At 37.7% G+C, this 23,849-nt stretch overlaps 1 protein-coding gene across 14 annotated transcripts in view; it reads right to left on the bottom strand.

Moving 5' to 3' along the window:
* The window catches only part of ESRRG (estrogen related receptor gamma), a 486,133-nt gene that overhangs the window by 10,894 nt on the left and 451,390 nt on the right, over nucleotides 1-23,849 (bottom strand). For all 14 annotated transcript variants that reach the window (XM_073338899.1, XM_073338902.1, XM_073338898.1 and 11 more), the window contains one exon: nucleotides 6,464-6,733. In XM_073338899.1, coding sequence (XP_073195000.1) covers nucleotides 6,464-6,733 — 270 coding nt within the window. The remainder of the gene's footprint in view (nucleotides 1-6,463; nucleotides 6,734-23,849) is intronic.

Genomic DNA, 23,849 nt, shown 5'->3' with positions numbered 1-23,849 from the left:
AATATTGCACAGATCTCCACCATTTGCAGTATCTACCGAGGGGTGCGCTGTTCTGAAACGGAAAAATTACTGCATGTTGGGATTGAGATGCATGACAGAGTTGCACAGGGAAACTTGCAAACTTTGCAAAGTGTTTGCGCGCTGCATTATCTATATTTCATTTAATGAGTACTGCAACTCAGAAAAAGGCAATATAGCCCCCAAAATGTAAAAAAATAAAGATTTTTTAGAAGTTGAAAGAGATTCTTTATAACCATGAAACAAACTGTATTCCTGGTTTATCTGGTGTCTGCTGATAAAAATCTTCATCATTAAGACTTCTGGAAAGCACTTGAACACGTGCTTCAGCCCATCCTTATTAGGACTTAAACCTGTGCTTAATTTTGAGTATGTGATAAAGCATCCTTCCTGAATAAAGATGATTTCCTGAGTCTCAGGCCTGAGGCTGGATATGGGAATGTAGACAAGCAGAATACTTGGTTTGAAGATAGGATTGTATCTGATAATAACATTGGGAAGCAGAACTTCTCAGCCAGAATATACAAGGGAAATTAAAGAGAAACAAATAAAGAAGTTCTGGTACCCCAAGAAGGACAGCTAGGGCAAGTATAACAAACGGAGAGAAAACAGAATTTCAATCAACACAGAGGGAATGCACTGATCTGGTCTACTTTCAAGTAGAGACATGAAAGCTGAATCCTTAAAACGGTTTACATGCGGCCCAGATAGAGCTGACTCAGGCTTGTGGGCTTCAGGCTCCATGGCTGAATAATTGCTGTGTAGACTTCTAGGCTTGGGCTGGAGCCCAGGTTCTGGGATCTGGAACTTCTACACAGCAAAGTTTAACCCCACAGCCCACATCCCATGAGCCCAAGTCAGTTGACCTGGGCCAGCCGCAGCAGGGTTTTTATCCCCATATAGATGTACCCTTGATGTACGGTAGAGAGAATATTTTAAAGGTGGTGACAGTGTAACACACAGACTGTAAAAATGAATTCAAGAAATACTTTAATTCATGGTAATTAAGGTGGGGGGTGGATTTATGGTGTCATGAAAAAACAGTAAGTTTGGGATTAAAATAAATTTTAAAAAGGAGGTAAATTGTCTTTTCTTTTACCTACATTCTAAAAGGAAGCACAGGGTCAGGACAATGAATAAGCAGACGGGACATCTACCAAGGAGAGGTACAAAGTGTCTGGAGAAGGGGAGATTGCAAGACTGAGTAATAGGACAAGATATCAAAAAAAGACAAATTTGCATGAATGACATCAAGGGTCCTGTTCTTCCGCTGCAGGATACAGGTAATGGCTGTAATAACCAATGAGAGTTCTTGTGCTCTGCAGTAGAAAAATCGGGTGAACATAAGCATTTCTATTTCTGCTACTGTGGTTAATATAGCTTGGCAGAGGAATCATAGTCTCTTTCAGTGAAGGCACTGGACTGGGAGTAAGGAACTTGGGGTTCCATTCCCAGTGCTGCCACAGGATTGGGCAAGCCACTTCACCTCTTTGTACCTCAGTTTCCTAATCTGTAAAATGGGGATAATGCCTGCCTACTTCATAATGATATGAGGAAAAACTCATTAACACACGAGAGGTGCTCGGACACTAGACTGAAGTGCCAGAGAAAAGTCTATTAAATAATAAAATTCTAACAAATGGTGGCAAACATACACATCTCTACAAATTGTGAATGACACCTAGATGACAACATGGAAAATGAACTGGAGGCAGAAAAGGCATTCATGTATCAGGAAACGCTTACAATACTAGCAATTTCCAATATGTTTTTTAAAGTGGTGTCCCACATATTTTGCTATTTATATAAGCAAAAGAAATACTAGTATAGTAACAATGACATCAATACAGATTTTATATGTAATCTACAAACTAATTTCAATGCTAATGGAAATAATAATACAATGGACAAAATACAACTATAAAAGATGGCTTCACTAGAAATTAGATATAGTCTGCTTCAGTATACCATATAGCTACAGTCAAAATTGGGCCTAAAATAAGATATAGATTCCATGGAATAGGAAATTTATATTGTTCTTCCAATTAACATTTACATAGGAACACTATTTAACACTAACAAGCCTCTGGTCAGAGTATGTAATTTAGGTGAAGGTAAAGTTTGACAAATTAAATCCTAGATATGAGCCAAATTTGCCACTGGCATAAGTGGGTGTGTAACTTCATTCATATCAATATTTGTCTGTCTTATGATGTATAACAGACTCCTTGATTCTCTCTCTCTCTCTCTCTTTTGGGATGGGGGGTATTAAAAGAGCTCTTCTTTAGGGCTAGATCAAGTAGGAGAACACTGGTCATAATGGGGAGCAGGAAAGGTCCCTCAGCTGCCTCTGAAATGGAGCAACTATGCACCCAGTGCTGAGATGTACGGGCAAATTTTCAATAGTGCTCAGATTTTTCAGGGCTCAACTCCCATTTAGGCACCTAAATAAGGGCCAGCTTTTCAATCCCGCTGAACTCTTGAAAAGCTGGTCACTTCCTTTGGTGCTTAAATGGGAGCTGAGCTATTCTGGAAAAGTCTGACCCCACTGTGGATGCTGAGCTTTTCTGAAAATTCTGGCCTGAAGGTACAGTCTAGTTGAGGTTGTTACTGATTAAGCAATTCCAAAAAACTGCTCTCCTGGATCTCTCTATTTGGTATTAATCAATACACAAAAGCACATCATGCTACCATAAAGCATGTGTGTGTGTGTGTGTGTGCACAAGTAAATCTGTGTATATGCACTCACACACACACTGTGCAAACATTTCACCTCTCCTAACATCTGAGAAACTAATTGGAACATGAATATTTTGGAAAATGTTCACAGTAGTTTTTCTGTGTGAGTAAACAAAGTGCTCACTGGTGCCAGATTGATTCCACTGAGCAGTGTACAGTTGAACACATGGAATTTTCTTGCAGTCATTTTGAGGTACCTGTCTGTCTTTATGTGTGCTTGTAAGGAAGGAAGGGAACAGTGATATTGATAGGACAACCATTAATAGTAAGTCTCTTCTCTGGTATTAAAGCATAAAGAGTGCATTAATTATTATTGAATCAAGCCAGATGTTTAAAACTAAGCTGTTAATTTAGATGAATGTCATATCAAGCACTGCAGGTCAAAAAAGAATTACTGAAATCATGACTGTACACAGGGCTGAACTGTGTGTACAAAATGTGAAAACATTTATGCTGTTATGTAGATAAACTATAGACTCTTCCCAGACTTTAAATGCATTCTGTTTTTACCAATACCTATAAAAGATTGTTCTTTAAATGAGAATTACAGACTTAGTATGATGTCTAGAAAATTATAGAAGCAGAACTACAATGGTCATCATTCCAAAGTGAAAACTTGCTAATAGTTACCACACAGTGCTACCTGAAATACAAAATTTCCCCTCTGTTCTTAGTATAGGAAATAATGGTGGTATCTTAGATACCATTCTACAGAAACTGATGGAAAATGGTGAAATTTTAATGGTATCAATGGCATACACTGTAGGAGAACTTAATATTGAAAGATTTGGTATTTTATGACACTTAGATTTGTCAGTCCACAGAAAGAGCTTGTGGTATTTATTAAAAACAGAGTCCAATCAAGGTTAAGAAAATCCACAATTTCTTTTTTCTGCCTCTGAATACCAGCAATGAAAATGGTATGACATTGACTCATAAATCACTAAATACAGATACTATGTCAGAAACCCCTTATTGTCTATTATTTACATTAGAGTTAACATGGGATTCTTTTTAGACAAGATAGATCAGCCAGAAACATATGAAATCTGTAAGATTCCTTGTGGTACTTCATCTTTTTTCCCTACAGATATATAATATGAGTCCATTAATGTTAAGTTGGGAGAACAAATATCTGAATAACACTAGAATTGCTTGAAGAAAGAAGATGTGACAACAACAAAATGTATTTAAAACCAAATTACTACATGATTATTCTTATAATTGCATTTCACTCTAGGATATCTACTATAGTTGCATTTACATTAATCAAGGTCATGGTTACATAAAACTGAACTACTCTGTTTTGTCTAGGAAAAAGCTTATACTGTACTTTTAGTAGAATTTGCAATCGAAACACTAAGGGTTTGATTTTCTGTAATGACTTGTAATTTTGTAAGTATAATTCACACCTACAAATTAGTGAGATAGTAATTGGTAGAAGTTTGACATCTAACTACCTGAGTTGCATGTGCAACCTACTAAAACTTAGAGGTTGGTCTGACCTTTTCCAGAAAATTATACTCGAAGAATCCAATCCTGAATTCCTGCTCAGATAAAACTCCTGCTTACGTCAATGTGGGTTTTGCTTAAGTAAAAACTTCAGTGGGACTACTCATGTGCTAAAGAGCGTGTAGGATCAACAGTTTGGTCCTTAGTAACTAAAATGTCTAGTGCTAACAATATAAATACCCTGTTTACACAAAGCCAAGTTGGTGTTAGGTGGCTGATATGCATTTTAAATCCTTTTCACAATAGTTTAGTTTCAAGTCACCATATAATTTTATTAAAATATGGGGAGGAAATGATTTAATTTAAACTTGCCTTGAATTTTAATACACTGCACTATATTTATTCACATTATCCTGGATGTAATTCCCATTGAAGTTGATGGGAATTGCAGTAACATAAGCTACAGATGAATTTGGTCCACTATATGTAGCATGTATAACTACACGTTTTTGATGCTATCTTACGCAGCTATCCATCATGCCTTTTTTATTGAATAACCTATAGAATTGTTTCTTAATCAAACAGGCTTAGAATTATAAAATAGCAAAAATAAATAAAATAATAAAACTTCTCAATTTAGACCCCTACATGAGCATAACTTTGGTGTTCTGCACCTGGAATAAAATCTTGGGGGATACCTTTCCTATAGCTGTGAAGTGTTTTGACCTCTATCTTCAGCTTGCTCTAAAATAAATCATCTTCCAAACAAAAAGAGACTTTGATCATTGAATGGCACACCAGAACCATTCTGTGTAGGTTAAATAAAAAGGACACATACAAATGATGAAGATTCAATAAGGGGATGGAGGATATTTTACAAAGAAACAAATGGTGTTTTGGTTTTGCATTTTTTGAATTATATTTCCGATTAAAAATGGAAAATGCTAAATACCATTACAAAGACAAATAGGAAAGTACAACTTCATTGTTGAAAACAATTTCCCTCCTATCAATCTGAGGATTCATGCATCAATATAGTAGATGAACTGTTAATTACAAAATCAATTAAAAAATTATTTCTAAAAACAGTCACGCGTCCTGACTCTCAGGGGGGCAATTTGGGCAGAAGGTCTCATCTCACTAGGACCGCGCCAAATCACAAGGCGTCATCCACAAGTAAGCAAAAGCAATCTGGTTTTTCATTTTTCAGCGCGGCTGAGCCCAGCCTGAGATTGATCGTCACATATGGCCCCAGAAAACAAACTGTCAATACCTTGAATGCTGCAGAATTTGAACAAATAGCCGTCCGCCCATTCAAGCCACTCATTGCATCCCATTTAACAGATTTTATTGACAGTTTCCTTCTTGTAATTAAAGGGAAAACTACTGGCCAGCAACCAAGATAAAGTTCAAAGATAGGGTCAAAACAAAAGCAGATGGAGGGGCACGGTGTGACTGTCAATGGTACATAGCATCAGAGCACGTTATTGACACACAGGTATCTAATGATCGGCACGTCATTAAAGAGGGATCTATCCTGAACTTTATGCAAATGATAAAAGGGACTTAAGACCATAATAAAGCATTAGGGAGAGACAAAAGGAAAAACAACAAAGCACAAACGATTTTTACTTATCAGACACTGTTCACTGCTTCAGCACTTTTACATTCAAATTTAGAGAAAAAAATACTTTCTGCAATTCTTAACCCCTTCTGCACAGGTAATATCTTTTAGTGAAACTTTACCATAATAATAGAGGATTCATATGGTAAAGTGTAGCCCTAAGATGAAACAGAGATTTCCCCCCCTGCAACCAACTCTGGGTTCACCATACCAATACATTTAATAGCTGTATTCAAGGAAATCATATAATGCATATAGTCATGCATCCATCCATTCTATTCAGTTTAAGTGAAATGATTAGTCTTATCTGGATTATGAAATGGATTTAGTAGAATAACGTCTATATTCATTTGAAAGGATCTCTGCTTGTGTAATACCTTCCAAATTATCCAGTGTATTATTCTTTACTGCATTAGGAATATGTTCCACAATGACTTAAAACTATAAAGAACTTCCTTAATTTGAACTACCTTGTTTATAGCCTTTCCATATAATAGCCACAAAAACTGAAGGTCCGATTAAGAATTACTTATTCCTAAACATTCTTTAGAACAACCATGCAGAAGACATATGGGAAGGAAAAAAGTGACATGAAAAAAAATGTAGCAACCATCATGACAAACTGCCAACCTGAATTAGCAAGCGCTATAGCTTTGAGGGTGACAAACTCTTCTTTCTCCAACTTCATGCTCTTGTATTTCTTTACCAGCTGCAGGATGGCATTGTTGAGGTCAAGAAGGCCTGCTAATTTGGACTGGTCTTCATCCATAATATAATCTTCAGCATAGACAAGCTCATCCTCAAAAGAAAGTGATCGGTACACTACGCCCAGGATCAAAATCTCCATCCAAGCACTCTGCAGAAGGCTCATCTGGTCAGCCAGAGACAAAGTGGAGAATCCTAAACAGCAAAAAAGGGGCAGGGGAAAAATATTAACTAGGTTCAAATGCACCATAACTCTGCATTCCAACTTTCCCTTTTTGTTTTGTTTTTATGTAAGTTATGAATCGATATATATGGATTCCACTCTCCCCCTCTGCAAGATCAATCAGCATAAAATTAAAGGGTTTCTAATCAAGGTAAAAGTTAGAAGCAAGCCTGAATTTGTATGCATTTTCTGTAGATGTATTAATTCTGAGGAGGTATAACGACAACATAAAATGGCTTGCACTTTTTCTTCTCAGTAGAAACATTCTAAAATCTAATGCTATGAGGCTCTGATCTGATGGCATCTAACAAGTTAGAGAATAAAAAACTTAGGTTCAAAGCGCTTTTATTAGCAGAAGCTTAGTTCTGTTCATCACCGCTGTAAGGAGAATGAACTAATGTCTTCAGAGGCCCCCTTTAAACCAAGGAGCATGTTTTCAAAAAAAACTTTTTTAAGAGGAAAGATTTTATGCCTTAATAGAATTAAGGTGATTATCACAATGAGCAAAGAGCGCTTTGAACTTCAACCTCAGCAGAAAGAGAAGTAAGGCCTATCCTCTTCAGAAAAGACGCTAATTACTTCTGTAATGGCTTCTGCCTCTACTACGGTTGCTGAAATAACAGGATGGCACATTAAAGTGCCAAGTGAATAGCAATCACACCATCATTTCTGAGAGGGAGAGAGAAAATTTAATAATGTCTCTTAATGAATTTAAGTTTTGCCTTCTTTTTTTGTCCTGCTCTCTTTCCTAATAGGATCACTAAGGGCAAAAATCTTTACTGCCTTACCTTTTCAACTTCTTGTTTACGGTAGCTGTTCATTTATTATATCAAACTGCTAATATCCCCAATCACATTAGGAGCTACAGAACAATATGGGAGAGGAAATGATTTCCTGGCCTGTTGGTGAAATGTACTAGTTTGCCAGTTGGCACCATCAACCACAAGTACTTAATAAAATCATCAAAGGGGATTAGTCAAGCTTTTCTTAAGGGGGTCTTAGGACATGTCTGAAGCTTCCATGTACTTGTTTATGGAACTGCTTACATGTTCTTTGACAGGGTTCCTGCTGCAAGAACAGTCTTTTTGTCATTTGACTCTACTTAAATACATTTCCCTCCTGTTTTGAAAGTCGGATTTACATTCCAGTAAGAATATAGCATAAACCGGCGAATTTACACAGGCGTCCGCTACATATTAGCAACAAACCTACTATGTTTTTTTATTAATCCATCTAAAGCAGCAAGAATCCATAAAAACGGAAACACAAAACTGGCTGCTCTCGCTCTCTCTCTCTGGTTTTCATTTTCTCATACAGTCTTTTGTGCCCCGTGATAGAACTGTAGTTCCCTGCCTTCAAAACAAATCCAACAAAAAGTAAGCAAACAAGAAGAACCTTGAAGAGGTAAAAAAGGAGAATAACGTATCTGTGATTAAAATAAATAAGATGGAAAGGGAAAGGAAATAATCATCTGAAAAGTCATAAGGAGGAATGTATGCTTTCAATTAGCTTTCATGTTTCTGTTCCTTTCCCTCCTCTCAAGAACCAGTTTTTCTGCAGTAGCAGATGGACAGAGAATGTAGCCTGCAGCACCGTCCTGTGACAGCCCTATTCTCCCTTCCAGACACTGCTGTTAGTAAATAGATTTACACATTCTCCAATCTCCACACATCTTTCTGCCGAATAATTAAAAGCAGGATGATTAGTTTATTGAGTGGAAGGAGGAACTTTTTTATTGAGGTCCATCCACGATTTTATCAGGGCCAGCACTTTTACGGTTGTCATGAGGGTGCAGGCATCCAATTTTTCTTATCTGCCTGATTAATACAAACGCTGTTTCAGGACGCATTAATTAACAGATACAAATCTACGTTCTCATGGAAGGATCAATACGGAGAAGAAAAGAGGCATCAATGTGAATTTAGTGCTGATGATGGAGAAGGCACTCTATTGACATTTACGTGCATGGAAACTTTAAAGTTGCAGTAGAGCCCCTTTGTCCCTGTGATTTACAAATTAACAATTTTTCAGCCATAACAATGTTTCACACACTTCTGAGGGGTTTAATTAAGCAAAAAGCAATACAATCAGTTTTGATTTAAAAAAGTTTAACTTGCAATTCACCTCCTTTCTATTTTTCTCAAAGCTCTCAACTTCCTTCTTTTATTTACTTATCTACTTTTGTACAAGAGTTTTCACAAATTACAGCACGTTTCGATACCACATTTATCGTGTGCCATAATCAAAGGGAACCACATACAACCTCTATGAAAAAAATGAGGATACTGCCTGTGATGTACTGTGCAGTACTTATGAAGAATGCATCTTCTGCAGATGTATTACAGATGCTAAGATTTTTCACATGAAATGTTTAAAAATCAACACAAATTATTATGTCATAAAGAAACTGACAAATATAAATCACAAAATTCTACTCTTTACTAATAAAACAAATATGCACGGTCATTTCCTTCTCTGTTAAAAGCAACTTTTACTTGAAAGTCTGCTCAGTGAAAACCTATTTTAACTCTTAGGTACAACCCTTCACAGGAATGTAAAGTTGAATCTTGTAGTACCTAGCCTACAGAGTGGTTTTTTGTTTTTGTTTTTTTGCCAGAATATTTGGAAGGCATAAGGCATGCCTATAGTACAATACAATTTTCCTGTCACTGGACATTCAGCATATCACAGTAAATGAAGGGATTAAGAAGGGATACGTGTTTACATAATGAGATCTTTTTAAAATTGTTGAGACCCCTATTCCTTTATCTCATTGAACTCTGGTCCTGACCCTACAAACCTTACCCACATGAACACTCTATTTATGTTCCAACTCCTACTTCAATGAGTCAATCAGGACCAAAATTTGTTCTAACTTTTGAGCAGAAGTTCCAAAATTTGGCCTTCTATTTGCAAATATAGGCACATTTTTGATGAAAAATATATTTTAATTATACCTAATATCCAGATGTAGTAACAGAACCAGTGTTACTAACTAAAGTCACAATAAATAGATATATGAAGTGTTAGCAATACTAAGCTAAACTCATAATCCAAATAATAATTTGTCCTATCTTGAAAAAATATTTACCCTGTTTTCTGACAAGTGACTATTTTCTATTTAAAATGTAATTATTTAAAAAGAAATCCCCAAACTATGTATAAACACATGTCAAGCTATCTGGACTAGGTACAGGTTTCTAGCTCACAATAGTGAATTCTTTTCAAATAGATATAAGAGGTTGCATTATGGTTGTGTTGCTGAACTTTATGTAGTGCGTTGCATGGATCTTTAATCCCTGGTGTTTGACAGGTCATAGTTTAAAATGTTCAGCTGTATTATGGCTTTTTAAAATGCACTTATATTGTGGTACTTTCCCTCCCTCCTTCCCAGCTTGGATCATTCCGTGCATACTCGTGACAACTTTGATCTCTCTTCATCTCCTTCCCCGAGTTAGTGCCATTTAATGTATCTCAGACATTTGCTAGCAGAATGACTCTGTACCTTGACCTGCAGTTAAATAGCATGTTTATCTTCAATACAGTGTGCTCCAAATAAACCAGATGACAGTTTGGAATAACATAATTTGGAAGGATTGAAAAGCTTCTCAAGAGTCAGGTACCCCTGAGGTAATAAGCCTGAAGGAAGCATGTTTTGTGCCAACCCTCCTGCCATCTTCTACTAGACGTTCATGTGCTTGACAATGATGCCATGGGCACTTGTCAAGATTTTTTTTATTTTGCCTGGCAAACTGATGCACTTTGCAGTCAACTTACAAAAAAGGCTAAACATTTGAAAGTGTGAAGGGCAAAAAATATCTGACGGCTAGTCTTCAAAAATACACTTTCAGTTCAGAAAGTATAAATGTTTATTTCCTGAGCTGAATGTTGACAGAAATAGGCTGCAGTGCAGGCATATGAATTTAACCCCTGCTCGGCATTGTTTTCAGTGCCATTTTTATATAGCTGAGTGCAAGCATTGTAAATCTACAGGGTGTCTCATAATATCAGTTAGCAATGGCATTGATTTGCTGGTTACAATTTTGTTTTGGGAGGGGGAATTGTAATGTTTCTCCTCTAAAAATAGCAACTTTTCAACACACAGTATATCACACTCAAACTGTAATTATGCCATAATGATTCACTGCGATCACTAAGTGTGCATTGAGAGAAGGTTGATTGAGCAACTTAGCATATGCTTGATTTTTCCTTTCACATACCAATAAACCCAGTGCTTAGAGGAAGCGAGGAATAAATAGGTAACAAAGGCCTTGGCGTTTTTCTTATGTGTCCTTCCACTAACAAGAAGCTGAACTATACTATCCACAGTATTAGGAGTTCTAAGCCATGGTTACATACAGATTTAGCAGTCTTTTAAATGGGGCTATTTAATCCATTGCTCTCTTCAAATATCGGCACATGTACCACTTGTTTTCTATTTCACATCACACACAGCACCATGCTAAGCAGGGTAAATCTTTTATATTCCTGAAGACCCTTTCCTCTGCTTCATTAAGATGGACTTTGTGGACACTAACTCACTAGAGGCTAGAGTGAAGCAGCTGCAGATGGTCAAGTGCCAAAGCAAGATCTGTAGCACTCTGAGAACTATTTTACAAAAAGAGTGTCTACAGTTATCCCTGCTATTATTTTCAGCATTAAGCATTTGATGCCTAACCCAGGCTACTCCTTCTTGAACACTTGCTTCTTTTCCTTCATATTAAACTAGATTTATTACATCAATAGTATTTGTTTATAAACCAGGAATTTTTTTTTATTGGATATCAAAAGAATTGACAAATCTGGAAGTTACTGATGTTTATTGATAATCTGGCCCCATTTACTTCATCATTTTTTCCCATGTTTGTTGAGTCTATGAGCAAAATATTCCTCTAGTTTCCAATGGTATTATACTTCAAATATCTTCATTTACATTTTTTATAATCAAAGCTGTGCTTTACAATGACTAATATGTTGCAAATTCAATATATTTCCACAGTTGAAATATCAGAGTTTGGATTTTTAAATTATTTATACTTAATTTTGATAGATTAACTTCCTTCTAAATGTTTTGTGTGTACTGGCGCTTCCCCTGCAATTCCTCATTTCAAAAATGATGCATATTCACCATGGGCTGAAAGAACAAAACCAAAGTTTTAAATGCTATGGCTTATTTCTCTCTCTCTCTTTTCCTGCAAAGCAGAGTACTTTATCTAGTGTGCTTGGCATGGGATTCAAATAATCAACAGTGGGCCAATTTTTTTATGTCTGTTGCACCAGTGTAAATCTGCAGTAGCTCCACTTCATTTTGAAATCAGAATCTGGCCTTACAGGTTTCCAGATTTGTTACTGTAGGACTATTGTCCTCTCTCCTTTTCATATACGTTCAATACTTGCCTAGATTCACCCTGGGACTCCCAGGGATGTAAACCTTGGCAGAGGACTCTAGCAGCAAAATTTCTGCTATAGGCACATGAGGTTGTTTAGACATGACTAGGGCAGCTGGGGAAAGGCGCCTAGGTAGCACTGACTCCAATTTAAAGCTCTTCTCTTCCCATTGTGGAAATCCCAGGGAGAGCAGGAAGCATTAATAGTATTCTCCTTTAGAGTAAATACTCCCTTGACTTCCAGGCTCCTGAATCGCATAATCCCAGCCCAATTCATGTAATCCCATTTTTAAAAGCACAAATTTACCTCATTATAGTCAGAGGAATACCAAACCCTATAAACATTTTGGCCATTAAGCAGATCACCAAATGCAGCTGCAGTACTTTCACTCTGATACCATGTAGTCACCACCTATATTTTATAGATTGTGGCCCCAGTTTGTCTCCTGGCAGGTTAGTACAACTCCACTGACTTCCAAAGATTTAAATCTCATCACACCAGCATTGAATTTGGGTCCCAACAGTACATGGTGGCTCCTCAACTTGAAAATATCTGTCGCAGCCGTTTGCTTCATGGCAGTCTCCAAGACAAACCCTTGGACAAACACATGGTGCCACAGCAAGATGGAGTCTGACAACTGAATATTTTCATGTGGTAAATATCAGATAAAGCTAAGAGCACAAACATGTCAAAACTGTAAGTCAAGACCAAATACACATGCATAAAGACAGACCTTATCCTGCCTTTCTGGACAAATTTGAAATGTCATAGTAACATTGTATATTTAGGGATTAGTTTGTAGCATTATGGACCAGTTTTCTCTCACTTGCGTTTGGCCCCATGACTTTTGCACAAAACTAAGAAAAGATGGTCAGTTTGTCCAATTGATGCTTTGCTACAGAGGATAAATTGAGCCTCTTCCTCATGAATATAATGGGGAAAATATGTGTGCTAAGGTAAGAACTGGTTTTGGCCTCTGTAAACTCAGATCCTTGTCTGACAACACCTTCCACCTCATCACACAGTTTGGAAGTTATACTGTCTGCACTAAGAGTTCTGATTGCCATTTGCTAGTTTTGCCATAGTGGCAAGGACACCAGATAGATAGATTTTTACAACCAGGGTATCTGGGGGCCAATTTGAGTCCCCTAAGAAGGGTTCCCATGTATCTTCAGAGTCTAATGTTGTCTTGAGCCAGCCCTGTTCATTTTTCCATTTCTTATTTGAATATACATCTATATTTTATCTGTTTATGTAAGTTCTTATAAAATATTAATTTATTTTATTTTATAACACAGAAAAATGCTGACCATGAGCACTGTTGAGTAAACCCTACTGATAGGATGGCAAGTGCCAAACAGCAGATTGAGAAACCTTGGGCTTTTATCACAACACTTTCATCTCACTGAAACAACAGCAGATAGATGGATTGGCAATAAAAATGCATTCACACTGCGTGTCCATCTCAATCCATTAAGAACAATGGATTCTCACTAAGCAAATATTCACTTGTCAGAAGTATTTGCAACACTGGATTCATTCAGCAGGACTAAGTAAGTGAGGTTCACAGCAATTTAAAAGCAGCAAATTAGACATTTACAAACAGTGAAGATGCTTCTTGTCTAGCGTGACCTTTCACTCATACTGTACAAGAAGGTGTTAATGTAATTTAAATGCCAGTTAGAAATATTTCAGTTTTGTCTTCTACTCTCTATCAAACATTACATAATAATTCTAAAGAGGAACAATTTCAGTTTGTAATTTTTTTCCACACAGAAGGCTGCAATCCTCATGTAACTTATTGTAGTTCACAAGCATGTAGTTATTTAAATCAGATGTATGTCCCAGAAAGAAAAGAAAGGTGTCCATGTCTATATATCTTTTAGTTTTTTGCTATTTCCAGTTACAGTACTAATTCTTGCAAGTTTTTCTTTAAGACAAACAGCATAATAGCAACTTGAAGGTGTCACAGAAAGGAACCTTTTATCAGATTCCATATTAGCCTTTTCTGTTGCTAACATTCAGCAATGTGACAAGTCAGATGTAACAAGTTAGCCAGAGTTGCCTGGGGACAGATTTGGTAAGCCCTCTATGTGTGGCACTCCCTTTAGTGGGGGTTCCACAGACAGAAAGCTTGCAGAGTTGGACTCTTTATTTTCCTCCCCTGTAATTTCACACCATGCTGTCCTAGTATTCTGATCTCAAAAAATTAAGAAAAAAGCAGGTTTAAACAATTAAAGAGCCTGACTCTCCTCTCACACTGATTTCACCACTGGCACACTACAGCTTCCAAATAGGGTTATCCCCGATTTATACTAGCATAAAGTGAAACAAGAATCGGGTCCAAGACATACATTTTGATTCATCACTGGGTGCTATGAGAACAAGGGAAAAAATAACTGTAAAGAAGAAAGGGATTATTTTTCCTTCTTACTTGCAGGATGGTATATGAAAACACTTTTGTGCTACCTTTCTACGCTGTTGATTTTAACTTTGAGATATTGCCAATGGAAGGGCTCTAACATTCAGGTGAGTAGTACAATGTGGCCCACTATAGTTATAGGTAACCTGAAGGGAGAGCAATCCTAACGTAAAGAGTCCTGGGTATAGTTGTTTTGTTTTTAAGTACACCAGTATGTACAATCTGATTTGTTTGTTTAAAGCTAAAATTTGCAGGTTTTCAACTCATGATCTTTAAACATGGTTGGCTCCCAGCTACCTGAAAGAGTGTCTCTTCATCTGTGTAAAGCTGCTCCAGCTGAGATCAGTTTATGTGCTCCTACTAGCATATCAGTTTCTAGATATGAACAGGTGTGAACCAGGGACAGAACATTTTCAGTGGAATTTGCTTCTCTAAATAGTCCAAGACAGCCTGAACTTGTTAACCTTCAGGCTGAGGCATTTGCACGAAAGAGGGAAAGGATTAGGTCTAGATTTATGATGCTGATAGTTTGGTTTGGGTGAGTCTACTACATAAAAAGGCCCAAAATTTCAAACACAGACTCTAATTTTGCACTCATTTTCCCTCAGTGAGTTGTGGATGCAAGTAGTAGAATTCAGGCATGTTACTAAGAGATTTGCAGGTGCAAATGTCATTTGTGTCTGCAAATCATGTAGATATTAACGTTGCATCATTTGTGCCTACACATGATTGTAGACGCAAAAATGCAGGTGCAAAATTAGAAGCTAGGTTGAAACCTCTTTGAAAATTTAGCCCATAAAATGGGCAATTTGTTTAACATGGAAAAGCCATTACTGTGTATGCACTTCCCACCACGATTTAACGAAACATTTTATATGGTTTTCAACTAGCCCGAATTAAACTGCACACCCACACAGGTCCCACTGATTCAGGACTATCTAAGTACACATTGGTGTGACAATGGGCAAGGGATCATATCATATATCCTCAGATAATGGGAGTAACTCACACACTTCCATTAAGATTGCAGAAGTTCTGATGTTGCCATTCTGATATAATGAAAAAACAGATACACACAAACCAGCACCAGAGCTGCCTCCCTTGCTCACAGTCTCAGCATGTGTTGAATGAGCATGGAGACTGAGTAATTCTGGCTCCCTACAAATAGGCCTTCCTAAATTTTTTGGGGGGAGGGAGGAGGTAACCAAGATAATTGCTGGCACCTCCTTGTGGTGGATGTTCAGTGCAGGTACTCCATAGGAAAGGTATACAGTGACCAGATAAATGGCTTAGAAGAGGACTTAAAAAGGTGTTCATTAAAGGAACGAATGGGGGGCGGTTCGGGACTCGTATGATTGGTACGCCTATGAGGGAGCCAACCCCCATTCTTATAGCTCACCTTAACCCTCCTATGAGGGGGGGTAGATGGTAAGGTCCCAGCAATGGATTTGCTGGAGAGACCTGAAGGGAAAAGAGGGGGAGCTGGTGGAAGCCCCCCAGGTATGGCACGGTCCTGGCAATAAATTTGCTGGAGGGACCTGGATGGAAAAAGAGGGGGAGCTGTTAAAAGCCCCCCCCACCCGGTAATTACGGAATAAACAAGGGGTTACCTGCACTGTACAGTTTTATCTGTCGGGTAGTCCCAGACATCTAATAATAAAGTTGTGGCCTAATTAAACCCATGTCACATGTCTCCTGTCCTTCTTTCGGGTTAGCCAGACAACTGGGCTCCCTTGCTCCTAGTCTCAGCATGTGTTGAACGAGCACGGAGACTGAGTAATGCTGACTCCCAACAAACAGACCTTCCTAAATTTTCCTAAAAAGAATGTGAAGAGAAAAAAAATTGAAGAAAGTGACAAAACAAGAACAACAAAAGTCATCTCCTGGAGACATTTGTATTGCCTCAGTTAGCATCACAATGGTTCCAAACTCAACAGACAGCCAACAAAACTAGAATATTCAGAATTAAAGCTTCTTAAGCCTTCCTAGATTTACACAGACTTGCAGATATTTCAGGGTCTGAAAATAATTAGGGGTCACGGGACTTCATATGTGCTGCAAAGACTGGGCAAAACAGACTGAATTGAAGATGGCATGAAAAGCCTTTGCTCTGAATTTCGTAGTGGTTTTTTGTTTGTTTGCTTTTTCATTCACTTTCAAAATTGGATTATAAATGTTAGAAGGGGAGGGGGCTTTGTATATGCATAATATGAGCCACGGTTTATCGATAAACTCTACTGGGTCTACTTTGAGTGCTCTTTGGCTCAAGTAGTGTTAGGTCATTACCGTCTGGCTTTCACTTCTCCAGGGAAGCAACCAGTCATTTCCTCATTGAGAACAGTGGCAATCCCTGGTCCCTCCATCTTTCCATCTGGCAAAGTCAAATTTCCAGGAATCGCCCAATCTGGTTAATATGAAGCCAGTGTTGGAATGTATTAGCATACAGCAATGGCTATGCTTACAATGCAATCAATGTACATAAATTAAGCCTGCCTGTGCTGTGACAGCTATGTGTGAAAAGCTTTCCATTCAGTTTACAGAAATAAAAACTTATCAGGGCTGTAAAAATCTCTGATGAATGTACCCCTCGCTCCCCCTTACAAAAAAAGTCACATCAGAGCATTGTGTTATACGCTTTCTGCCTCATATCTTTTCCTGAGCGGGTTTTTACTTCCTTCTACTGGTTAGTTTCTTTCCTTAATGTCATGGTGACACTGAATGTTTCAGATAATATTTGCATTTGCCCTGCTCTCAGGGGATTCAGGAGGGAAGGAGAGAAAGAGGAAGATTGGTACCTTTCCTGTATGAATGTAGAGGGTTCACTTGCCCTAGCTGAGTGTATATGTACCCTTAAGACAACTTCTGGAGGCAGAGTGTCTTAAGCCTGAAACAGTCCAAATAGTAAAGAAAGAAAAAAGCTGTCTGATTCTAATACACCTAATTAGCCATCAGCAGATTCTTAATTGCATACATTAGGATGATTCCATAGTGGAGATTAATTCTAAATATACCCAAGCAGCTGGTTAAGATGCCATGGATTACAGTGTGGACTGTACTTTTCCACTTAATTAGATATCAAAATTAAGCAGCAACAAGCATTTTGACATAACGGGGATCAAGCCGCTGCTTGGCATCCCAGAGCTACACTAAAGTGACCGCTAAACAGAGCCGCACAGATGGAGAGATATTAAATGCCGCACTGGAAAGTAATTTCAAATAATAAAATATCAATATTTACATTTTAATTACCCCTACTGAGAGCCGCTCTGTCATTTTCACTATTGCCGACGCAGCAAGGGGTAGTGGAATGACATTGCGGCTCTGACTGCAATGACTATTTTGTTTCCATTAAAGAATGACAAGTGTTTTAGAGGCAGTGACACCCAGTGTGTGAACAAGAATGACAGCAGATCAGAAAATTCCTATTAAGGGAATAAATGACTCAACAAGAGAATTTATTCCAAGCAGCCAGCTCCTTTTTGAAACACGTACTCCTTCCAAATTTTCTGGGGAAAGTTTATTATTAGAGATGCCCAACGGAAACCTTAGCCTCACCTGAAATATTCAGAAAGGTAAGACATTACATGATGACTGGTTAGTTTAAAACAACGATACCCAAAGTGGGCAAATATCTGACAGTTTTGTATAAATCAACATAGTTTGAGGGGGAAAAAAGGGAAACTACTGGCACTTCTTAAAAAAGGAGTTTCCTTCCTATCAAATGAGCTCACAAAAGTTTTGACTGGCCACAAAGAATGCTGGGTTTATTTTTGCTATCTTTTCATTAACTTTATTACAATTAGCCCAATGAACGCTGCCTCATCTGGACTGCAATATGCTGGTCTTTGGAATTGTTGCCAGAAACTGATCACAACAGGTTGCGTGCATGTCTCTCTCTCTCTCCCTCTTTTTAAGATAGATATTTTTTTTTTCTTTCCTTCTGTCCTTCAGTATTTACATCAGAGGCTATTGAGTTACTCTTGAAGCACCTTACCAAATCTAATTACTCCTTAGCAGGTCTGAGGTCAAGATTATGAAAAAATATACATATATTAAATCTGACTTGCTGCATGCACAAAGAAGAACAGAAAGGAAACAAATATGAAAAGAGTTTTTAAAAGAAAAGACTTCCTCGGGGATGTCTGTCAAATTGTAAAGATCTTGAAAGAATTTCAATGCACCCAGATATGGGAAAGTACATAAAAGAAAATACTTGGTCAATACACGATAGTATGCAGCTAACTAGCCCTCATGTGTCATGGAATCTATTTATTTAAAGGCATGGAGAGCTGAACATCTATGAATGTGACAAATGGTTAAAAAAGAAAAACAGAATTTTTATAAAAAGGAAAAAGAAAATCTTGGTGATGGTGTCTATTTTTAAGAGTTTTAGAGATAGGTTTGACATTAAAATGTAACAGTGAAATACAGAAACGTGACCCTGATATTAGTTGCCTAACTAGTTGATCTTCCTTTTCTTCTTCTTCTTTCTTTCTTTTTCTTTAAGTACCCAGGAAGTACTTCTTAAGCATCCCTAATGCTTTTAGGACAAGACACTTCCCCATTTCTCAGCCACTAGCACCTTTTAATTTCTGAAAGAGCCACGGTTGAAAATCTTAATTAATTGTTCCATACTGCTTCAGGATCATTATGCAATGTAATAAAGGCCGTGTAATTATGAAATTTTACAGCCATTACCAAGGCTGATGGCTCGTATTTCATCCTCAGCTGGACCCAATGGCTTTTAGCCACTCAGCTCCCCTTTGATGAACTACAGACAGATCTATCAGGCCCAAACAATATCCAGGCAAGGCGGCTATAATAGCTACCTACAGATGAAGCCATAGATAAAGATAAACTATAAATCTACACACAAATGCAGGCACATTGCCTCAGGATGACAGAGGGGAGAGGATGAGACACTTGGGAAAGCTGGCTGCTTGCATGAAGGCAACCTTCTGTGGCTCTCTCTCTCTTATTCAATTTGGAGTTCGTTTGATTTCTTAAAGATGTAAAACCTTTGTTGAAAGCCTCACTGTTTTAGAAAATAATCAAATAATAGTAGATAGGTTACGGGGGGGCTGCGGGCATTTTTCTGAGGAAAGGAAGATGCTGCATTAATCTTCTGTAGAGTTTGAAGAAAGGAATTTAAATGGGCAAATTAACACACCCCAGATGAGAGAATTTCAAGTCAACAAGTTCGTAAATTATAGCCTTCTGTTCTCCTTCTCTTCATCTTATATATTTCAAAATGTATTCAGTTCAATTCTTCTATCAAGAAAAGCAAATATAAATTAATTTTTACCTGCATAAAAGTGACATTCTGAATATATGTTATGAGATTTAGTTAGATATTAGCCTTTCACTGTAGGCAGTAATGAAGATGAGGTGAGGAAACTTAACCTCATGCAACATCCTCCTGGATCAGTGTTTCTCAATGACTGGTCCATGGACCGGTGCCGGTCCCTGAGATCTCCCTGGCACAATTTAGGAAGGAAGCAAGCTGGTCCCTGGTATCAATGACTTTGTTCCTCAATTTGAGAGTAAAAACTAAAGTGAAAGTTGAAGGAACAGGTAACAGGCTTAGTTATCAGCATTACCTGCTTTTGTAAAAAGGACCCTGGTTGACTTTGGTCCTTGGGTCACTATAATCTAGGCATTTTATGGAGGTGATGGGAATGGAATTATTTTATGGCTGGCATAGGATGACCAGACAGCAAGTGTGAAAAATTGGGACGGGGATGGAGTGGGGGGTAATAGGAGCCTATATAAGAAAAAGACCCCAAAATCGGGACTGTCCCTGTAAAATCGGGACATCTGGTCACTCTAGGCTGGCAGGATGGTAAGTGCTGTCTGTTTGGCTACTCTCTAGGGAGAAAAAAAGCTAGGCTGCAGTGTTTCTGCCCGACCATGATGGAGTCTATGCACAAGTTTGGAAACATCACCATGACCAATTACATTCCTTCTATAGTACCCGCTACCATTCAACGAGTAGTCCTGGAGCTTGGGCCATATTCATGGTTAAAAGGAAAGAACGTGCCAGAACAAAGGCAGGCAGGCAGGATGTCCTTGAAAGCAGACACACCTATCTCACTGATATCTGTAAGTACTCTTCTACTCTTTTTCTTAAAAATATTACTAACAGTACGTGTTTATGTGATGTACGCATATACTTTGGTCAATCATTTTCTCAATTGGGAGTCTATGGTTAATGCTGAATTTGAAAAGGGGTCTGCCAACAAGTGTGAGAACCTCTGCTCTAAAAACATCAACGGTATTCCCTCATTTGGAATATTGTAGGCAAAATACTGGTCACTCTAAAGCTGCAATAGCTTTTTAAGAGAAAGGCGACAAGAATGATTAGATACATGGAAAAACTCTCCTACAAAGACAGATGGAAAAAATGGGATTTTTACTTTAGAAAGGAGATTAAAAAGAGGAAGCATGGATAAAAGGATAAAAAAGAGATGATACAGAGAAGGCAGATCAGGAGTTTCTGTTCTCCCTGCCTCACAGCATCAGAAGTAGGTGACATTCAATAAAAATGGAAGGTACCAAATTCAAAATTGAAAAGAAGAACAACTTCTTCATTCAATGCATAATGAGGCTGAGGAACTCCGTGCCACAGGATGTCACAGAGACCAAGAATTTAACAAGATTTAAAGGGAGATTGGACTCTGATATAGAGAACAATAATGTTCAGAGTTGTAACAGTTAAAGCTCTCTCTCTCCATATATATATAGATATATGTACACACACACTTGTCTATTTCTAAGCAATAAAGACCTTGTGCTTCAGAGTTTAAACTAATCTCTAAGATTAGGATGAGATCTTCATGGAGATAGATTATCACACATCTGCCTACTGTGGGGATCTTGCACCTCACTCTGGAGCATTGGGTATTGACACTGTTGGAGACAGGATACTGGACTACAAAAACTGTCTGATCCAGTCTGGCAATTCCCATGTTCCTAAAAATGGAAGAAATGATGGCCCCAGAAATTAGACTGAGTTTAAAAAAAATAGGTGTTGGGGAGATGGACATCAGCTAGAGAGTTTCAATATCACAGCATCTGGACTTTCACTGTCTGTATAGGTCCCTAAAATCATGGATTATGTTGACTGTCAGGGATGGATAAACCACACTTTGAGGCTTGAGGCTACTTCCGTAGAAAGAAAATGGGGTGAGAAATCTGTATTACTCACACATAAAAGTGCACACACACACACACACGTGTGTGTGTGTGTGTGTACTTTGCTTTATTAAGCAAACTCATGGCACTCTGAAAGCTACTGAGATTAGCAGGGATCTTCTCGGTAATTTTGCCTTCTTGGCCTGTTTCATTACAAAGTGGTTTTTTGAAAGATAATCGGTCTGAATTATAAGGACAACAGAATAGTATAATCAAACATCTTAAGTCTGAGAGATATCTCCATAGTCACAGAGGGTCACTAGTCAGCAGGTCTGCAAGTTCAGGGAAGGGATGAGATGTGTGATTCTGGTTCCTTCCAGCATAAATGTTGGCAATCCTTGATATATGGTCTATTAAGGACCGGGGTGTGCTGTTAACATGCTTTATTGAAAGTGTATGTGTGGACAGTATTCACTGTACATGGTGTGAATTGATCTATTCCTGTACTGTATTAGGAAGCATTGTAAACATTCTCAATGGACAAAAAGAAAGGGAAAAACCCAGCATAAACGTTAAACATATACAGCATACTAGAACATCTAAAACACTAGACTATAGAGACACTTACAGACTCTGATCCCTGTATAGGATTTAAATCGCTGCCTTAAACTGTTAAAAGGTACCAAAATTCAGCTGACTGCTTTAGCTGAAACATAGGGCTATATAGGATTGGGAAGGTTTGATGTAGACTGATAAAAACTATCAAAACTCCACTCACCATTTCCCAGCCAGTTGACTTGTACTTAGCCAAATTAGCATCAGCCTCATGCAAGAGCCCCTTAGCTTTGTTTCTTTTCATCTTCCCACCCAATCACTCACACCACTAGGATGAAAAGCAAATACAAATATGCTCAGCAGGAGCATTTTTCAGGGGAGAAACTTCAAGAAGGATGTAGCCCCAAAGAGGCTGGGATTCTCAGTTCTATCAGGAAAGGTAATACCAATGAACATGCAATAACAGCCTAATAAAATATAAAAAAACTAAATGACATTAAAAATTGGATAAAACCTGTATATCTTATCCAGTGCTTCTTGTTTTACAAAAGAATTGCTTGAATTTTTATGTACTTTGGTAACTGTCCAATTAGTAATTGTACGTACATGTGTATTCCATAATGTGAGAATTCAACTACAGTTTTTAAATGAGGACAAGAAATTTCTGCATGACACATATTCAGGCAATTAATTCATGGCTTACTGTATATTGGTTGAGGTACAACTTCCTCCAGCACATTGAAACAATGAGAAGTTTATCATTCCCATATATGGATTAAAGCAAACAAAATGGAACCAATAGCATATATTTTGATCAGATTTTCAATATTGCTTTTGTATCTTTTTCCTTTTTCATGTGAGCCATTCAGTTTTCAAATTTAGAACATTCTCATGCAGATGGTACGCTAGCATAAGATGTTTCTAAGAAATCTGTTTTAGATTACATGAACAGGAAAGCTTCTGTTAAGTATTTTAAAGACAACCTGTTATAAGAATATACATTGGTTTAGGGAAAAACATTACTGTACATCCAGTCAAAAAACCAGAAAGGAAATGGTGCATAATTGTATGTCTTCTCTGTTAAGATTCATTTAATGCTGCAAAAATCTGTAGCTGCTGTTATGCATGCCATGTTTTACTCTGCGTTTGTGCACTTGGTATTCCCCAACTGAACTGTTTCTTACGGTGATTCTTTCTTTCCTACAGCAAATCAACAGTTTTTCAAGAGGTCTCCATGCAACCAAGGAGTATGACATTTACTAATGTGTTGAGAGTCAGGGATTCTCTTTTGTAGGAGCCAATACTAATAAGAAAGATATGGTTCAGTGTCCTGGGTATTCTTCCAAGTTTTATTAATTAGATGGAAAGCTTTTCCCTCTGGAATATTGTAAGGTATTTATTAACACTTCAGTCCACGAACTAGAACAAATTTACAGTAGCGGAGGTAATTGTTACATAAACCAGCCCTGGTGATCAACTAGGCAGGGAAAAGCAGAAAAAGGTTAAGATTAGAATCTTTTTCATGATATTTTAATTGTACTTCTTAATCTGCTAAATTAAAAACTACAGAGCAATCTTATTCAGATCAC

The sequence above is a fragment of the Lepidochelys kempii genome, chromosome 3 (assembly GCF_965140265.1).
Source record: "Lepidochelys kempii isolate rLepKem1 chromosome 3, rLepKem1.hap2, whole genome shotgun sequence".
Classification (NCBI taxonomy): domain Eukaryota; kingdom Metazoa; phylum Chordata; order Testudines; family Cheloniidae; genus Lepidochelys; species Lepidochelys kempii.
The sequence above is the reverse complement of the archived record's forward strand: the minus strand, read 5'-3'. Positions and strand labels throughout refer to the sequence as shown.